The 13,829-nt window shown below is 54.7% G+C and overlaps 2 protein-coding genes across 4 annotated transcripts in view; one reads left to right on the top strand and one right to left on the bottom strand.

The window, feature by feature from the left end:
• Positions 1-25: 25 nt before the first annotated feature.
• The window catches only part of AAMP (angio associated migratory cell protein), a 35,532-nt gene continuing 21,728 nt past the window's right edge, over positions 26-13,829 (top strand). Inside the window, exons 1-11 of one of the 3 annotated variants that reach the window (XM_065930598.1) lie at positions 26-231; positions 700-855; positions 1,521-1,640; positions 2,158-2,297; positions 2,556-2,700; positions 2,979-3,062; positions 3,162-3,277; positions 3,433-3,536; positions 3,675-3,765; positions 3,921-4,075; positions 4,498-4,985. In XM_065930598.1, the coding sequence (XP_065786670.1) occupies positions 111-231; positions 700-855; positions 1,521-1,640; positions 2,158-2,297; positions 2,556-2,700; positions 2,979-3,062; positions 3,162-3,277; positions 3,433-3,536; positions 3,675-3,765; positions 3,921-4,075; positions 4,498-4,573 (1,308 nt within the window). In that variant the 5' untranslated portion in view covers positions 26-110 and the 3' untranslated portion in view covers positions 4,574-4,985. Of the gene's footprint in view, positions 232-699; positions 856-1,520; positions 1,641-2,157; positions 2,298-2,555; positions 2,701-2,978; positions 3,063-3,161; positions 3,278-3,432; positions 3,537-3,674; positions 3,766-3,920; positions 4,101-4,497; positions 4,986-13,829 lie in introns of those variants that run through there. The other 2 variants (XM_065930599.1, XM_065930600.1) reach the window with 2 other exon arrangements.
• On the bottom strand, positions 5,306-8,518 carry GPBAR1 (G protein-coupled bile acid receptor 1). Its single transcript, XM_065927659.1, has 2 exons — positions 8,299-8,518; positions 5,306-6,451 (listed from the first exon to the last, which is right to left on the bottom strand). Exon 2 carries the CDS (start codon positions 6,404-6,406, stop codon positions 5,417-5,419), a length of 990 nt encoding a protein of 329 aa, XP_065783731.1. The 5' UTR covers positions 6,407-6,451; positions 8,299-8,518; the 3' UTR covers positions 5,306-5,416.

Below are 13,829 nucleotides of genomic sequence, written 5' to 3' on the forward strand. Positions count from 1 at the left end.
GCCTACACCTACTTCCTCCCGGGAGGAGGGGCCCGAGTTCCGCGTCGTCGCGCAGAGCTGACTCTGGGAGGCGTTTGGGCCCAGAGAAGTGGGTCTGCCGCTTGTGCCGCATGGAGTCCGAATCGGAGAGCGGGGCCGCTGCTGACACCCCCCCGTTGGAGACTCTAAGCTTCCATGGTGATGAAGAGATTATCGAGGTGGTAGAACTGGATCCTGGTCCGCCGGACCCGGGTAAGAGCTGCGGATCCTCAGGCCATGGGACAAGAGGCTCTTACCCCTGGCCTTTGACCCCGGCTTCTCTCCCCTCTGCTCCCCACCCTACCCCACCCACCTGTCATTCCTACCTATCTCCTTCGCCCTTCCCCTCTCCCCTAACCCCACACTTAGTTCTCAGGCCTGGCCCGGGGTGGGGGTTCCCCTGACGCCTCCCCTGGCCCTTCCCCTCACACACCCCCTTCCCATCATTCCCTCGGTCCTCCCTTCCCACACGGTCTCTGGCCAACCCCAGGTCCTCAGAGCTCTCCAGTCCTCCGTTCCACACGCCCCCTCCTCCCTGCCGCCTCTCACCCCCCGCTTCACCCCTCCTGTCTGACCTCATCTTGCCCTCTCGCCACATGACCACCCCAGCCTCGGGCCTCCCCACACTTGCCATCCCTCTTAACGCCTGCCGCACACCGTCTGTTAACCCTCTCCCCAAAGCAGACGATCTGGTCCAGGAGATGGAAGATGTGGACTTCGAGGAAGAGGAAGAAGAAGAGGGCAATGAGGAGGGCTGGGTTCTGGAACCCCAGGAAGGGGTGGTCGGCAGCATGGAGGGCCCTGACGACAGTGAGGTCACTTTTGCATTGCATTCTGGTAGGTCCCTGGGGAGATCTGTCCTAAGTTCAGTCCAGGTGGATATTTGAGCATCATCTGCTGTGTAGCAGTGGGAAAATGTTGCTTTTGTGGTGGAGGAGCTGTTGGCTCCTGGAGTCGGTTGAGACACACTTGGGTTCAAATCCTCTCTCTGCTACTTGGTTGTTTATGATCTTTATTGATGTCTCTGGGCTTTAGTTTCCTTTTAAAAAGTTGTCATTGATAAAAGTTCCTTTACTCTGAATTAGGGGTAATAGTACCTTTTGGTTCATCTTTTGGATAATCCTCTTAAATGTTAACTCTTGATAAGGAACCAGTAACGCAGGCTTTCTTCACTCAGCCCCCAACCTGGTGACATCCCACTCTGAGAACTGTAAGCCCTACATACGTTCCCTCCTCTTGTCTACCACATAAGTGTGGGATGAAGGGAGGAACACAGGAGAGCGATGTGTCCTGGGGAGGGACTTAGAGTTTGGCAAGCTTGGGGAGGGACTTCTCCAACAACTGAATGTTTGAAACTTAGAAGACCTTGGATGCACCCTTCTTTTCCAGGAGGAAAGACATGTTGCTTTAGGTGGAAGGGGGTGGGCTCCCCAAAGGTCCTGAAGGACAGGACCCTAGGTGGGAGCCCCACCTCCTTACTCTTGGAATGTCTCTTGGGACAGCATCAGTGTTCTGCGTGAGCCTGGACCCCAAGACAAACACCTTGGCGGTGACAGGAGGCGAAGACGACAAAGCCTTTGTGTGGAGGCTCAGCGATGGGGAATTGCTCTTTGAATGTGCAGGTGAGGGGGCTCGGTGAAGTCTTGCCTCTTTGCAGGTCTTAGGGGGCTGGCCTGCAGTGGTTGTGCATCCAATAGCCATTTATTGATCCCTGTTTTGCCAGCTCTATGCTTGGCCCAAGAGCCCCAAAGAATATCCTAGTCTGTTGTGGGCGTGGGGGAGGGAGACACTGATTAGCCGAGGGAGTCAGGGAAAGACCTGGAGGAGGCGACACTAGTGACAGAGAATGGGGGTGGGAAGAAGGCTGTGGATGTTTCAGGCAGAGGTGTGGTGTGGACAGAATGGGGAAGACATAGGTCTGGGCTACACGTGGTCAACTGGGGGCCCAGCAGTGTCTCACCTGGGGAGAGCTGGGGGTGTTGGCTCCTGCAGCAGCTTTGAGTTTGGTTACCTGTTCTGTGGGGACTCATCCTTTTTTGCCCAGCAGGTACTTTTTGGTGGGGGGCTGGATACCTAGCTCCTGTATCCCCAGCACCAGGTACCCTGACATTCTTTTCTCTTTCTGCCCAATCTCTGCAGGCCATAAAGACTCTGTGACCTGTGCTGGTTTCAGCCATGACTCTACCCTAGTGGCCACAGGGGACATGAGTGGTCTCTTAAAAGTGTGGCAGGTGGACACAAAGGAGGAAGTCTGGTCTTTTGAAGCAGGAGATCTAGAGGTGAGATCGTCACAGTGGGATTCAGCTCTGAGGGCCGGGCAGAGTGGGGCGAGCTCAGGGGCCATGCCTGCTTGAGCAGATCAAGCCAGCTCTGAGCCAGTGCTCTCCCAGAGGACAGCAGGGGGGTCTGGGCCCATCCCCTGGGATGTCCCCACTGACCGACTCGGAAGCAGGGAGAGCTTGGTGGGGCTCCCGGGGGCAGACTCCTAGGTGAGATGGGGTGAGGAGAACCCCTGTTGAGCCTTTGTCTCTGCCCAGTGGATGGAATGGCACCCTCGGGCACCTGTCCTCCTGGCGGGCACGGCTGATGGCAACACCTGGATGTGGAAGGTTCCAACTGGTGACTGCAAGACCTTCCAAGGCCCCAGCTGCCCGGCCACCTGCGGCCGAGTCCTCCCTGATGGTGAGAGCGGCACCCCTGAGTGTGGACAGGTGGTGGCTGGGTTCCACACCTGCCTGGCACCATCCTGGGCCGTGGTCAGCAAGCTCCGAGGTCTGCTGCTGGGAGCACTGACCGCCCAGGAGCAGAGCAAACAGCTCTCCCTGTCTCACCCAGAACCGGGTCTTCCTGGGGCACTGTCTGCTCCCTCGCTTCCTTGCCTGCCTCCCTCTTTTCTTGCCTGATGCGCTGATGTGTCTGTGCTGGTTGTCTTCTCTTCACCTGCATCTCTGATCCTTTAGGGAAGCGAGCTGTGGTCGGCTATGAAGATGGCACCATCAGGATTTGGGACCTGAAGCAGGGAAACTCTATCCACGTACTAAAAGGTATCAGAGGTGGGGGAGGTGTTAACCTAGGCCTTTGTGGGGAAAGGGCCAAGACCTGGGTCAGGATGAAGCCTGACTTTCCCCGCTGCTTCATCCTAGGGACTGAGGGTCACCAGGGCCCTCTGACCTGTGTCGCTGCCAACCAGGATGGCAGCCTGATCCTCACTGGCTCTGTGGACTGCCAGGCCAAGCTGGTCAGTGCCACCACCGGCAAGGTGAGTGGGGCCTGGAAGCCTGGCTGTGGGGCTCTCTGCGTCTTCTCCGTTTCTTCTCTTTTTCTTCACTCAGCCTCCTCACCCCAGTGCCTTTCTTCTCTTACTGGAGAACCACATTTCCAGGCCCTCTTCTGATCCTCTCCTCTGGCTCATAGGTGGTGGGCGTTTTCAGACCTGAGACTGTGGCCTCTCAGCCAAGCCTGGGAGAAGGGGAGGAGAGTGAGTCCAACTCCGTGGAGTCCTTGGGCTTCTGCAGTGTGTGAGTGTGAGCGTGGCCTCAGCCTGGACACAGGAGCAGGGGACTTGGGGGAGGAGGCTGGGCTGGGGGACCAGGAAGGACAGAGGGCACCGAGTGCAGGTCCCTCCACGAGCCATCGTGATGCTCTCTTCTGCCCAGGATGCCCCTGGCAGCTGTTGGCTACCTGGATGGGACCTTGGCCATCTATGACCTGTCCACACAGACCCTCAGGCACCAGTGTCAGCACCAGGTACAGGCTGTGGGGAAGCCCAGGTTCTCTGGGAGCATCCGCCCTAGACTTGGCTCCTGTCCAGTCCTCCCTATGGTCCATTATCCCTCCCTCCCCCCTTGAGAGTTGGGAGCAGATGCCCCTGACGCACCCCACTTCTCTGTACCCTTCTGCAGTCGGGCATCGTGCAGCTGCTGTGGGAGGCAGGCACCGCCGTGGTTTACACTTGCAGCCTGGACGGCATCGTGCGCCTCTGGGATGCTCGGACCGGCCGCCTGCTTACTGACTACCGGGGCCACACGGCCGAGATCCTGGACTTTGCCCTCAGCAAGTAAGTGACTTGGGCAAGGGCTGGGGTCTCTGCATACTTGGAAGGTGAGAGTAGCATGTGGGGGCCCTTAAAGTATGGGAGGATTGCTAAAGGAAGCTGGGACCCAAGGCCTGGGCCTGCCTAGGCAGCCGTGCTGGGGGTCTGCGGGAGTCGTCCTCTGTTGGTGGTGTGGCCTCTCATCTCACTCTTGGGCTCAGGGGCTGGGACTGCCTCCCACATGTGGGCAGCTCTCCTCTGATCCCCAGGCTGATGGCTGGCTTCAGGAGTGTTCACTGGTTGTGGGCTGGTCAGCCCAGCTCCAGGCACTAGCGGTCTAGAGTTGGGGATACACTGGAAGAGCCCCCCCAAAGTGCCCCTGGGTGGTGGGCTTGGGGTGGACCTTAGGTTCTCCAGTCCTTTCCAACCATGCTTTCTGTCCACAGAGATGCCTCTTTGGTGGTGACCACGTCGGGAGACCACAAAGCAAAAGTATTTTGTGTCCAGAGACCTGACCGCTAACAGCTGCAGCATCTGCTTTGTGTCTGGTGTGGAGGGGGCGCAGGGAGACCCCCCACAGCAGAGGCGGTCGGGTAGGAGGGAAGAGGAGGGGAGGGGCCTCGGACTACTTTCCAACCCCTTCAAACTGACTTGCTCCCTCTCTGTCTCTTCCTTCTCTTAAGAAACCCACCCCTCAGGCCCTTCCCCCCTCCCCTCCCCCTCGCCCAGACCTGGCAGATACTTCAGAGGGAGGTTCAGACCTCTTTCTCTTTCACTTCCTTTGCTGGTGTGAGCCATGGGGGTGTGTGTTTGTATGTGGGGAGTAGGTCTTTGAAGTTCCCGTTCTTTCCCTTCCCAAGTCTCTGGGGGTGGAAAGGAGGAAGAGATGTTAGTTAACAGATTTTAAAAATGTAAATAAAATATACTTCCCAGAGACGTGTCTGTGTGGATTTTGTGGCTGGACGTGAGGAGGAACCAGTGAGGGGCATGTCAGGGTGTTGCTACCGTCCCCCTCTGCTGGATTTCAGGGTTCCTCAACTCACCGCCCTCACCTACTATCAGGAATCTCCCTGGATATATATCCTCTAGGTTCTTTCCCCAGCTGTTCACCTGTCCCTTCCCTGGCTAAGACATGGAATCTCCCTGGATCCTCTAGGTTCTCTCCCCAGCTGTTCACCTGTCCCTCCCTGGCTAAGACACGGAATGAGATAACCATCACCTGGGCCAGGGGAGCTTTATTCAGTCAGAGTGGGGTCATACAGGGACACTCTCTGATCCATGATTCAGAGCTGTGGGGACACGTGGAGACGGGTGGCAGCCAAGATGGATGGATGCTTCTGGTGGGAATGAGCAGAGGCCCTCCCTCTAGTTCAAGTCGAGGTCCACGCTGCTTTGGCTGCTGGTATGGTAGGTGGTGCTGGGGCCAGGACTGCCCTGGGGTCTGCCCCGCAGCATCTGGAGCCACCTCTGGGCAGCCGCCCTCCAGGGGGCCGTGTAGCGCTGATCACCCAGCCCCATGGCCACGGGCACGGCTGCTGCACTGGCGCTGCCCAGTGAAATGAGGGACAGCAGAGTTCCAGGCCCCAGCGGCGGGCGCTGCTCAAAGGCCAGGACAGAGAGCAGCAGGGTGGCCACGTAGGGCCCCCAGCACAGCCCGAAGAGCAACGTGGCCCCGGCCTGCGCCCTGGCCTGCCGCCAGGTGAGGGCCCGGGCTAGGGCCGAGGGCGCCCCGCGGCACACGGCCCGCTCCAGCCGGCGTATGTCCTGCAGCTGGCGGTGTGCGGTGACCAGCACGCGGACCGAGAGGAGGGCGGCCGCGCCCACGGCTGGCAGCAGGAGCCCATAGATTTCGAGGTAGAGGTAGGGGGCTGGGAAGACGGCCTTGGAGCTGCAGTTGCCGCCAGGGGCCCAGTGGTTCCAGCCCAGGGCAGGCAGGCTGGCAAAGAGCAGGGGGGCAGCCCAGGTGAGGAGCAGGGCCAGCCGCATGCTCCCGCGGGGCCGCAGGGGCCGCAGCACGGCCATGTAGCGCTCCCCGTGCACCAGCAGGAGGTTGGCGAGCAGGGAGAGGAAGCAGAAGTTGGGAGCCAAGTAGAGGAAGAGGCAGGACCAGTAGCCCCGGCGGCTCTGGCTCCACAGGGCGGGCAGCGCGGGCAGCGCCAGCCCGGTGAGCAGCCCTGCCAGCAGCAGGCTCAGGAAGAAGCAGCCGGCGGGCGGGCCGCGCAGGCGGCGGTCCCCAGCGATGCCCAGGGCCAGGAGCAGGTTGGCAGCGACGATGAGACTTGCCAGGGCCAGGGAGAGCCCCAGGGCCCCTGCAGGAACGGGGCTGGGCACCTCCTTGGTGCTGTTGGGTGTCATCTTGGGCCTGGGGACGGGGGAGACCTGGAGCAGCAGCAGGCGTGCCTGGACGGAAGATGGGGTGGCTGGAGTTAGGATGGGGCTGCAGATCACTGTCCTCTCTCGGCAAGTTGTTGTTTTGTCGCTAAGTCATGTCCGATTCTTTCTTTGTGACCCCAGGGACTGTAGGTCACCAGGCTGCTCTGTCCATGGGATTTCCCAGGCCAGAATACTGGAGTGGGTAGCTAGTCCCTTTTCGATTGAACTATTGAGCTATTCCCCACCCAGGGACTGAACCCGTCTCCTGCATTGGCAGGCAGATTTCTTTACATCTGAACCATCAGGGAAGCTATCCAGAGGTTGCAGACCAATGGATTGTGGACCATATCCTGTTTGCTGATACACATTTTTCCTCCAATGAATTGCCAATTAAAATTTACATAAAAATTAATATTTTTGGTTAAAAAAAAATGAGGGCTTATGTAGTAGCAACTAGCTAGAGTTGAGCGGTCAACTGCCTTCAGAAAGCTCCCTATAGTCCCCACCCAGCCCTTTCACCCATTTCTGTTACCTGCCTGACCCTCTCTGGGCAGCTGTGTTTATGCCTCTGGTTAGACACACCCATCCCCACAGCATTTGGACCACCCCTGCCTCCACCAGGTGAGGCCTCTAAATCAGCTAAAGAGATAGGATGGAATCTGGCTGGTGTGTAGTGGTCCTCTGGCCAGCCAACAGCTGACAGTCTCCTTTGGGTCATGGGTGTGCCCTGGACCAGGGGCTAGGGCTGGGGTGCGGGGGGCGGGGTGGATATAAATGGAGAGTGGTCCCTGTCTTCAGATGCTTGCAGGCTGGTTGGCACCAGTGTCTTAAAAGGTGGTAGGTTACAGGGATTGGGGGTGGGGGTGGGGGTGGTGCAGAAGTCAGTCTGAGGCAGGGCTCACTGAGTTAGCAGCACCAAGGGGTTGCCCTATCCCCAGCACCTCCCTTCCATCCGCCTTGTGGCTGGTTACACTTCAGTGAGCAGCCTCCGGGTAGGACTTCCAGCCCATAAACTTGACGTCCGCACCAGGCTAGCAGCTAGCAACGGGGCCTTTCCTGGGAACTGGAGGAGGGGAAGAGTTGCTGAGGGACAGGGAGGGTTGGCAGTGAGTGTGGAGGGCAAGGGGGGCTGGCGTGAGCCCAGAGATGGAGGGGGAGCCGCTGGGCAGGGCCTGGCCTCTCTGTGGCTCCGACCTGTCCCAGGCCTCCCATGCCCTGGCCCTACTGCCACATCAAGGGGATGAGGGAGGGGGTGTCCTGCCTGGGCTCTGTGGGAAACTCCTGCTTCTGTCAACAGGGGAGCAGCTGCTGTTGCTAGGATCAAAGTCAATAAGGGAAGGATTCCTACCTGCCCCCTCCCCGGAGTGAGAGGGTCGAAGGGCCTCAAGGCCACTCTGAGCACAGGAGATGCTGCCCCTTCTATTCCCAGCTCCCCCAGGTCCCCAGGCCATTGCACCCCTTTACCCTCAGCCTGGTTCCTCTTCCTCAGTGTCCCCCAGTGCCCTCTGCTGGGAACATCCTTCCCTTCCAGCGGCCCTCTGGTTTCTGTTCCCCTTCATCCCCGCACTGTTAACTTGTTCAAACCCTGGGAGATCTCAGGGTCCTGAAACTTCAAACCTGGACTCTGGAGTCACAGGCTGGAGCTCCCAGCTCTTTGCTGGGAGTGAGTCTCCCACCCCACCTCCACCAGAGCAGCAAGAAAGGCAGGGTCAGCCCTGGGGCGGGGGGGGGGGGGTACATCTCAGCAGTCACAACCTGGAGACTCTGGTGGCTTGGGCTGGGTGCAATGGCCTCTTCAGGCCCCGAGGCTGAAGTCTCCAGGTGTGGTCCAGGGGCCGGGTGGGGGCTAGAGTTAGGGTTAGGTAGCTACTCACATGACTGTAGCTGACAGGTGTGGCTTGCCCAGCCTGGGCTCCCCTCCGAGTGTCAGGGAGCTGTCCCGGCCAGCGCTGCAGGGCTTCTGGCGATGTCTGGTGTCCTGACCATTGAGGTCATGGTACCTCCACTGTGTGGAGACAGCGGGGCCCCCAGCTCTCTGCTGCCCTGGCTCTGCCCTTGCCTAGGATGGAGCTGAGGCTGGTGGGACCCAGCCTGGCCCCGCCTCAGGGGGTGGGGCCTGACACACCCTGAGCTGCTGCGCTGGGAAGGCTTCCTCCCTTCTCCGCTCCCCCCCCCACCCCCTCCACGTCCTTCTCCTGTACCAGGGGCCCTGTCTCCAGCCACTGGACATGGCTTGCCACCAAGGAGGCAGCTCGGAGCTCTCTGGCCTGCTGCTGCTTAGCTAATCTGAGGAATGCATTCCAGTTAACCGACAAAGATTTAGTCCATCCTCCCCACCTCCCAGCTGATATATTTACATTTTATAAATACATCAGTGGCCAGTCAACTGATAGCGCATCCAGCTCTGTAATTCTGCCAGTCTGCTGGGTATAGTCTGATGGTGGTGGTGGTGGGGGCCTTTGGAACCCGAGAATCTTCTCTATCTTCCCTTCCTATCACCTGATGGGAACTTTCAGCTTATAAAAGCCAACCTTGCCTTCTAGAATCTGGGGTCATTCCACACTTTTCTCATTTCCTTTGTGAGTCACGTTTTGGGCTCAGAGGCACGAATGGCCCTGGGGGTGTGACTTTGGGCCAGCCATGTCTCTGGGCCTCTATTTTCTCACCTGTAAAATGGGAACAAGGCAAGGCACCAGTCAGTGTTGCCAGGAGTCTTATGGGATAATATGTGTAACTGCACACACCCCACTGCCGGACACCTAAGCGGGGAGGGGTCTCAAGTGACATCCATCTTCTCTCCTCCATGAAGACTGAGAAATAGCCAGAGCTTGAATCAGAAGGCCTGGGTTTAAATGTCAAGAATTCTAGTTGAATCCTATTTTTCTGACTGTGTAAACTTGAGCAAATTATTAAATTCTCTTACCTCAGTTTCCTCATCTGTAAAATGGGGGCTCATACCGTTTTCATCTATTGTGAGACTAAATGAGAAAATGTGGGGAGACTTCCCTGGAGGTCCAGGGGTTGACTCCACCCTTCAACTACAGGGGCACAGGTTCAATCCCTAGTTGGAGTATATCCCACATGCCACGTGGTGTGGCCAAAAAAAGTGTAGTAAGGATTTGGGTCAGTGGTTGGCACAGAAGCAGTCAACGAAAGGAGCTTCTGGCCTTCTCTGCACGTCCCCTCTGAGAATTCCATTGAAATAAGCGGATGAAGAGCTTGTGAATAGCAAAATGGTAATGACACTTTCACTTCACAAGGAAACACAGGAAACTGAGTGAGAGGAAGGGCAAGTTCAAGGCTAGGAAGCACTGATTTCCATCTTATGTCAAGTGTAACTTTGGGGAGAGGGAGAGAAGAAGCAGTTATATTTTCTTGAGACCTGAAATGGGAGAAAACAGGCGAAAACTTCAGCAAGAAAGCTGGAGGTTAGACATTAGGAAAATCTTTCTCGTTCAAGAGCACATGAAGATGGAACAAGGGGTCCTCTGCTCTCTCCCAAGATCTGGGCCTGAAGGGTTGGAGGCCTGAGAGGTCTGGCTCTGCCAACTCTGCACGGCAGTCAGGGGTCCTGGAGAGAAGGGCCTCTGGATGAAAAGTGGAAGCATCCAGTCTCAGGCCTGTCCTCAAGGGAGCTGGTGGCTAGGAGGACGCAGTGTTCCAGGGGATGGCTCCCAGCCCCACGCTCTCTGGTTGGGCAGAAGTCAAGAGGCTCTGGGAGAGTTCAGACTGGGGTCTGGACCGAAGTGGGAGTGGGGCCCCTCAGATACTGGACTGCCGAGAATAAACAGACCTCCCTCTGTTCCCAGCCCTGGCCTCCTCCCGGCAGCCTCCAGGATGTCTGTGTTTCTTCTCCGCTGCTCTGTCTAAACAGTGTGTGGGATGACGTGTAAAGAACAACTCTGGGAGCAGGAGTCGGGCAGCCTGAGTTCTGTCCTCCGCTCAGCTGTTTGCTCCTGACTTGATCGTCTGGTTCCTCTGTTCCATCAGTCCCTGGGACTGACTCATCCACAGTCTTCTCTCCATTGCTGACAGGAGGGCTCTGATGCAGGCAGTCTTCAGATGCCCCAATCAGCTGACTCTTCAGGCCCTAGAGTCCTCGCCCTAGTCCCCCATCTCTCCTTAGGTCCAGCCTGTTATCACGATGCCTGATGTGGATGGGGGCAGGAAATGCACCTGGGTTGCCTTAGTCACTCTATTCTCCTGGGTATTTAACTTTTCTGTTGACCCTGGGTGTCTGGGACTGGGTGGTGAGGGTCGGGGGGTACTCACTGACTGGATGAACAGAGGCAAAGTGGTGATGAGTGGCTATCGAACAGTTCAATCTTCCCCAGATGCAACAGCAGACGAGCCCCTGGGAGTCTCTGGAGGGTTGTGGGCACAATACTGTGACCAAGATTGAGGAAGCCCTAAGTCACCTACATGAGCAGAGGAAACTGGTCCTTCCTGTTAGGGATAAATGACAGATCTCTCACAGAAATTTAACAGTGCTTTTAGCAATCCCCAGAAGAGGGCAGCATTGCTTGAACTCAGAATAGCTCCAAGAATGGACCCAGGCTTGGGTCTTGGGCCTCTGTGGCTGCTGGGCTGAGGCTGAGGGTCCATGAGGCCTACTTTGAATGAGACTGAAGCAACTGAAATGGTAACAGTGGAGAAGCAGCTCTGGGTATGTGGGCTGACACAGAAGCTGGTGTTACTTCCTCTTCCTGGCTTCAATTTCCCGCCCTCTGGTTCCACACTTCTACTTCCTGTTACTGTCTTGTCTTCCCTCCAAGCTCCTGGTTTTTAGCTTCTCCAAGTCCCACTTTCTCCAGACTTGCAGATACCCATCAACACCTTCCTCACCTCAAACTGCAGTATGAGGGCCACCAGCAAAAAATAGCACCATTTTTGGGGAGGATCTGAAAAACCCCAAAGTAGAATAACCTTGGTTTATGCTGCCTTCTGATCCCCTTGGGAGTGTAAGAATGTAACTAAGATTTATTAGAAAGCTTATCAACTATAATCATAGGCATTATCAGTCAATTCAGTTCAGTCGCTCAGTTGTGTCTATTTGTGACCCCATGGACCACAGCACGCCAGGCCTCCCTGTCCATCACCAACTCCTGGAGTTTACTCAAACTCATTTCCATTGAGTCAGTGATGCCATCCAACCATCTCATCCTGTCGTCCCCTTCTCCCGCCTTCAATCTTTCCCAGCATCAGGATCTTTTCCAATCAATCAGTTTTTCAAATCAGGTGGCCAAAATATTGGAGTTTCAGCTTCAGCATCAGTCCTTTTAATGAATAACCAGGACTGATTTCCTTTAGCATGGACTGGTTGGATCTCCTTGCAGTCCAAGGGACTCTCAAGGGTCTTCTCCAACACCACAGTTCAAAAGCATCAATTCTTCAGCACTCAGCTTTCTTTATAGTCCAACTCTCACATCCATACATGACTATTAGAAAAACCATAGCTTTGACTAGACGGACCTTTGTTGGCAAAATGATTTCTCTCTGCTTTTTAACATGCTATCTAGGTTGGTCATAACTTTTCTTCCAAGGAGCAAGGGTCTTAATTTCACACTGCAGTCACCATCTTCAGTGATTTTGGAGCCCCAAAACATAAAAGTCTGCCACCGTTTCCCCATCTATTTGCCATGAAGTGATAGGACCAGATGCTAATCTTAGTTTTCTGAATGTTGAGCTTTAACCCAACTTTTTCACTCATTATAAATGCCTACTATGTGATAGGCACTTATCTGTTGTCTACTCCTTTTAAGAGCCCCTTGAGATAGGTGGAGTCATGTCCAACCAAAGATGAGGCCACTGGTGCTCAGATTAAGAAATCTACTCAGTCACATAGCTACTAAGTGGAACCTGGATTCAAACCCAAGTCTGTCTAAAAACACTTTTGCAGTTCTCAAGTTTACATCCCAGCTTATCTACACCTCCCAGGTATGGACCTTTGGGCAAAGGAGCAAATTAGCACCAATTGAGATTAGATCCCATTTTCCCAGCCCACATCCTCAGCGTGCTGAAGTCCTCCTACAATGGGCTCTGGCTGAAGTTACAGTGGGCCTTTGTCCATAACGGTGAAGGAGGACCCTTGAGAAAGAGTTAAGCGTGCCCTAGAAACAGATGTAGACAAAGGAGCGTCTGGAGGGGGTTTTCCTCAGTATGAGTTTTTATGCTGATGAAGTCTTGGAATTAAGACAATTCCTTATGGTTTACTGCTGTAAAAAATACTTAATGCCTCTCTTTCTCTCCTAACTCCCTATCTTCTAAGCAATTTTGGTTTTGCCATTTACAGCACTTTTCAGAAATCCGATCCCTATTATTGGCAAAATATAGTTGAGTTCCAACTTACTAAGGAGGTATGTTCTAAACTCAGCGGGATGGCAAACACACTTTCTAGCAAAATTAACCTTCATAAACCCCTTACACAGGGGTACAGAACACATCTATGTCACTGTCTCCCAATAGATCTAACTTAGCCCAGTTTTCCATCTACCAGAGGTAGGTGATGAGGGGCCACATCCCAGGATAACACAGGGCAGACTAGGCAGTGAGCTCTCTCCACTGCAGGTCACGTTTGGCCCCACCAAGGGGATAGCACTCTCCAGGGCAATTGTTTGTTGAGGGCATGGGAGCATAACTGATCCTGAGCTTTCCAGGATCTCGTTTACAAAGAGTAAAGTGAAGTTTTGATGACTAAACGACCTATCCCTTCAAATCTTGACCATGACCCACATAGACATTTTTGTGACCTACTCAATATGTCCACAACTAAGACATATTTCAGAATTAGTACTTACCCATGATAGCAGTGATGTACTCAGCATATGACACAACAGTACCTACTATTCCATTTTAAAACGTTGAAGATGAAGTCACACACGTGAAAAAAAACACACAGGGAACCACACACACACACACACACACACACACAAATGAGTTGCATGTAAAACTGGGGAAATATGAGTAAGATTGTGATCGTGTCAACATTAGCTTCCTCCTGGCAATTATATTGTATTACAGGATTTTAGCACTGTTTCTTACAACTGCAGTGAATCTATAAATACCTCATAATTGCTGAGGAAATGTCAGGTTTCACAATTCATTGACAGTCTCAAACCAGTTTGAAACACAATGAACTTCAGAGACAAATTAAAAAGATTTACAGTGCATGTTCGCGTTTACTTAGAAATGCCGACTAAGAGCTTATCAGTGAGCCTTTCTCCCCTCTACAGGCAGGGTGGGGGTGAGGGGGCTCCTGAACCTAAGCTTCTCCAGTGCAGGTTTGTAGGTTCAAGGGCAGTACTGATGCACCCTTCATCCCTCCTTTTTTTTTTTTTTTGGGGGGGGGGGGGGGGGACAACTCCCAGTCCAGAAACCAAGTGAATTTTCATGTAAGATAGAAAGA

The sequence above is a fragment of the Muntiacus reevesi genome, chromosome 3 (assembly GCF_963930625.1).
Source record: "Muntiacus reevesi chromosome 3, mMunRee1.1, whole genome shotgun sequence".
Taxonomy (NCBI): Eukaryota; Metazoa; Chordata; class Mammalia; order Artiodactyla; family Cervidae; genus Muntiacus; species Muntiacus reevesi.

Coding starts and splice junctions, on each gene's coding strand:
- GPBAR1 (XM_065927659.1), bottom strand. CDS start 6,406: ATGACACCCAACAGCACCAAGGAGGTGCCCAGCCCCGTTCCTGCAGGG.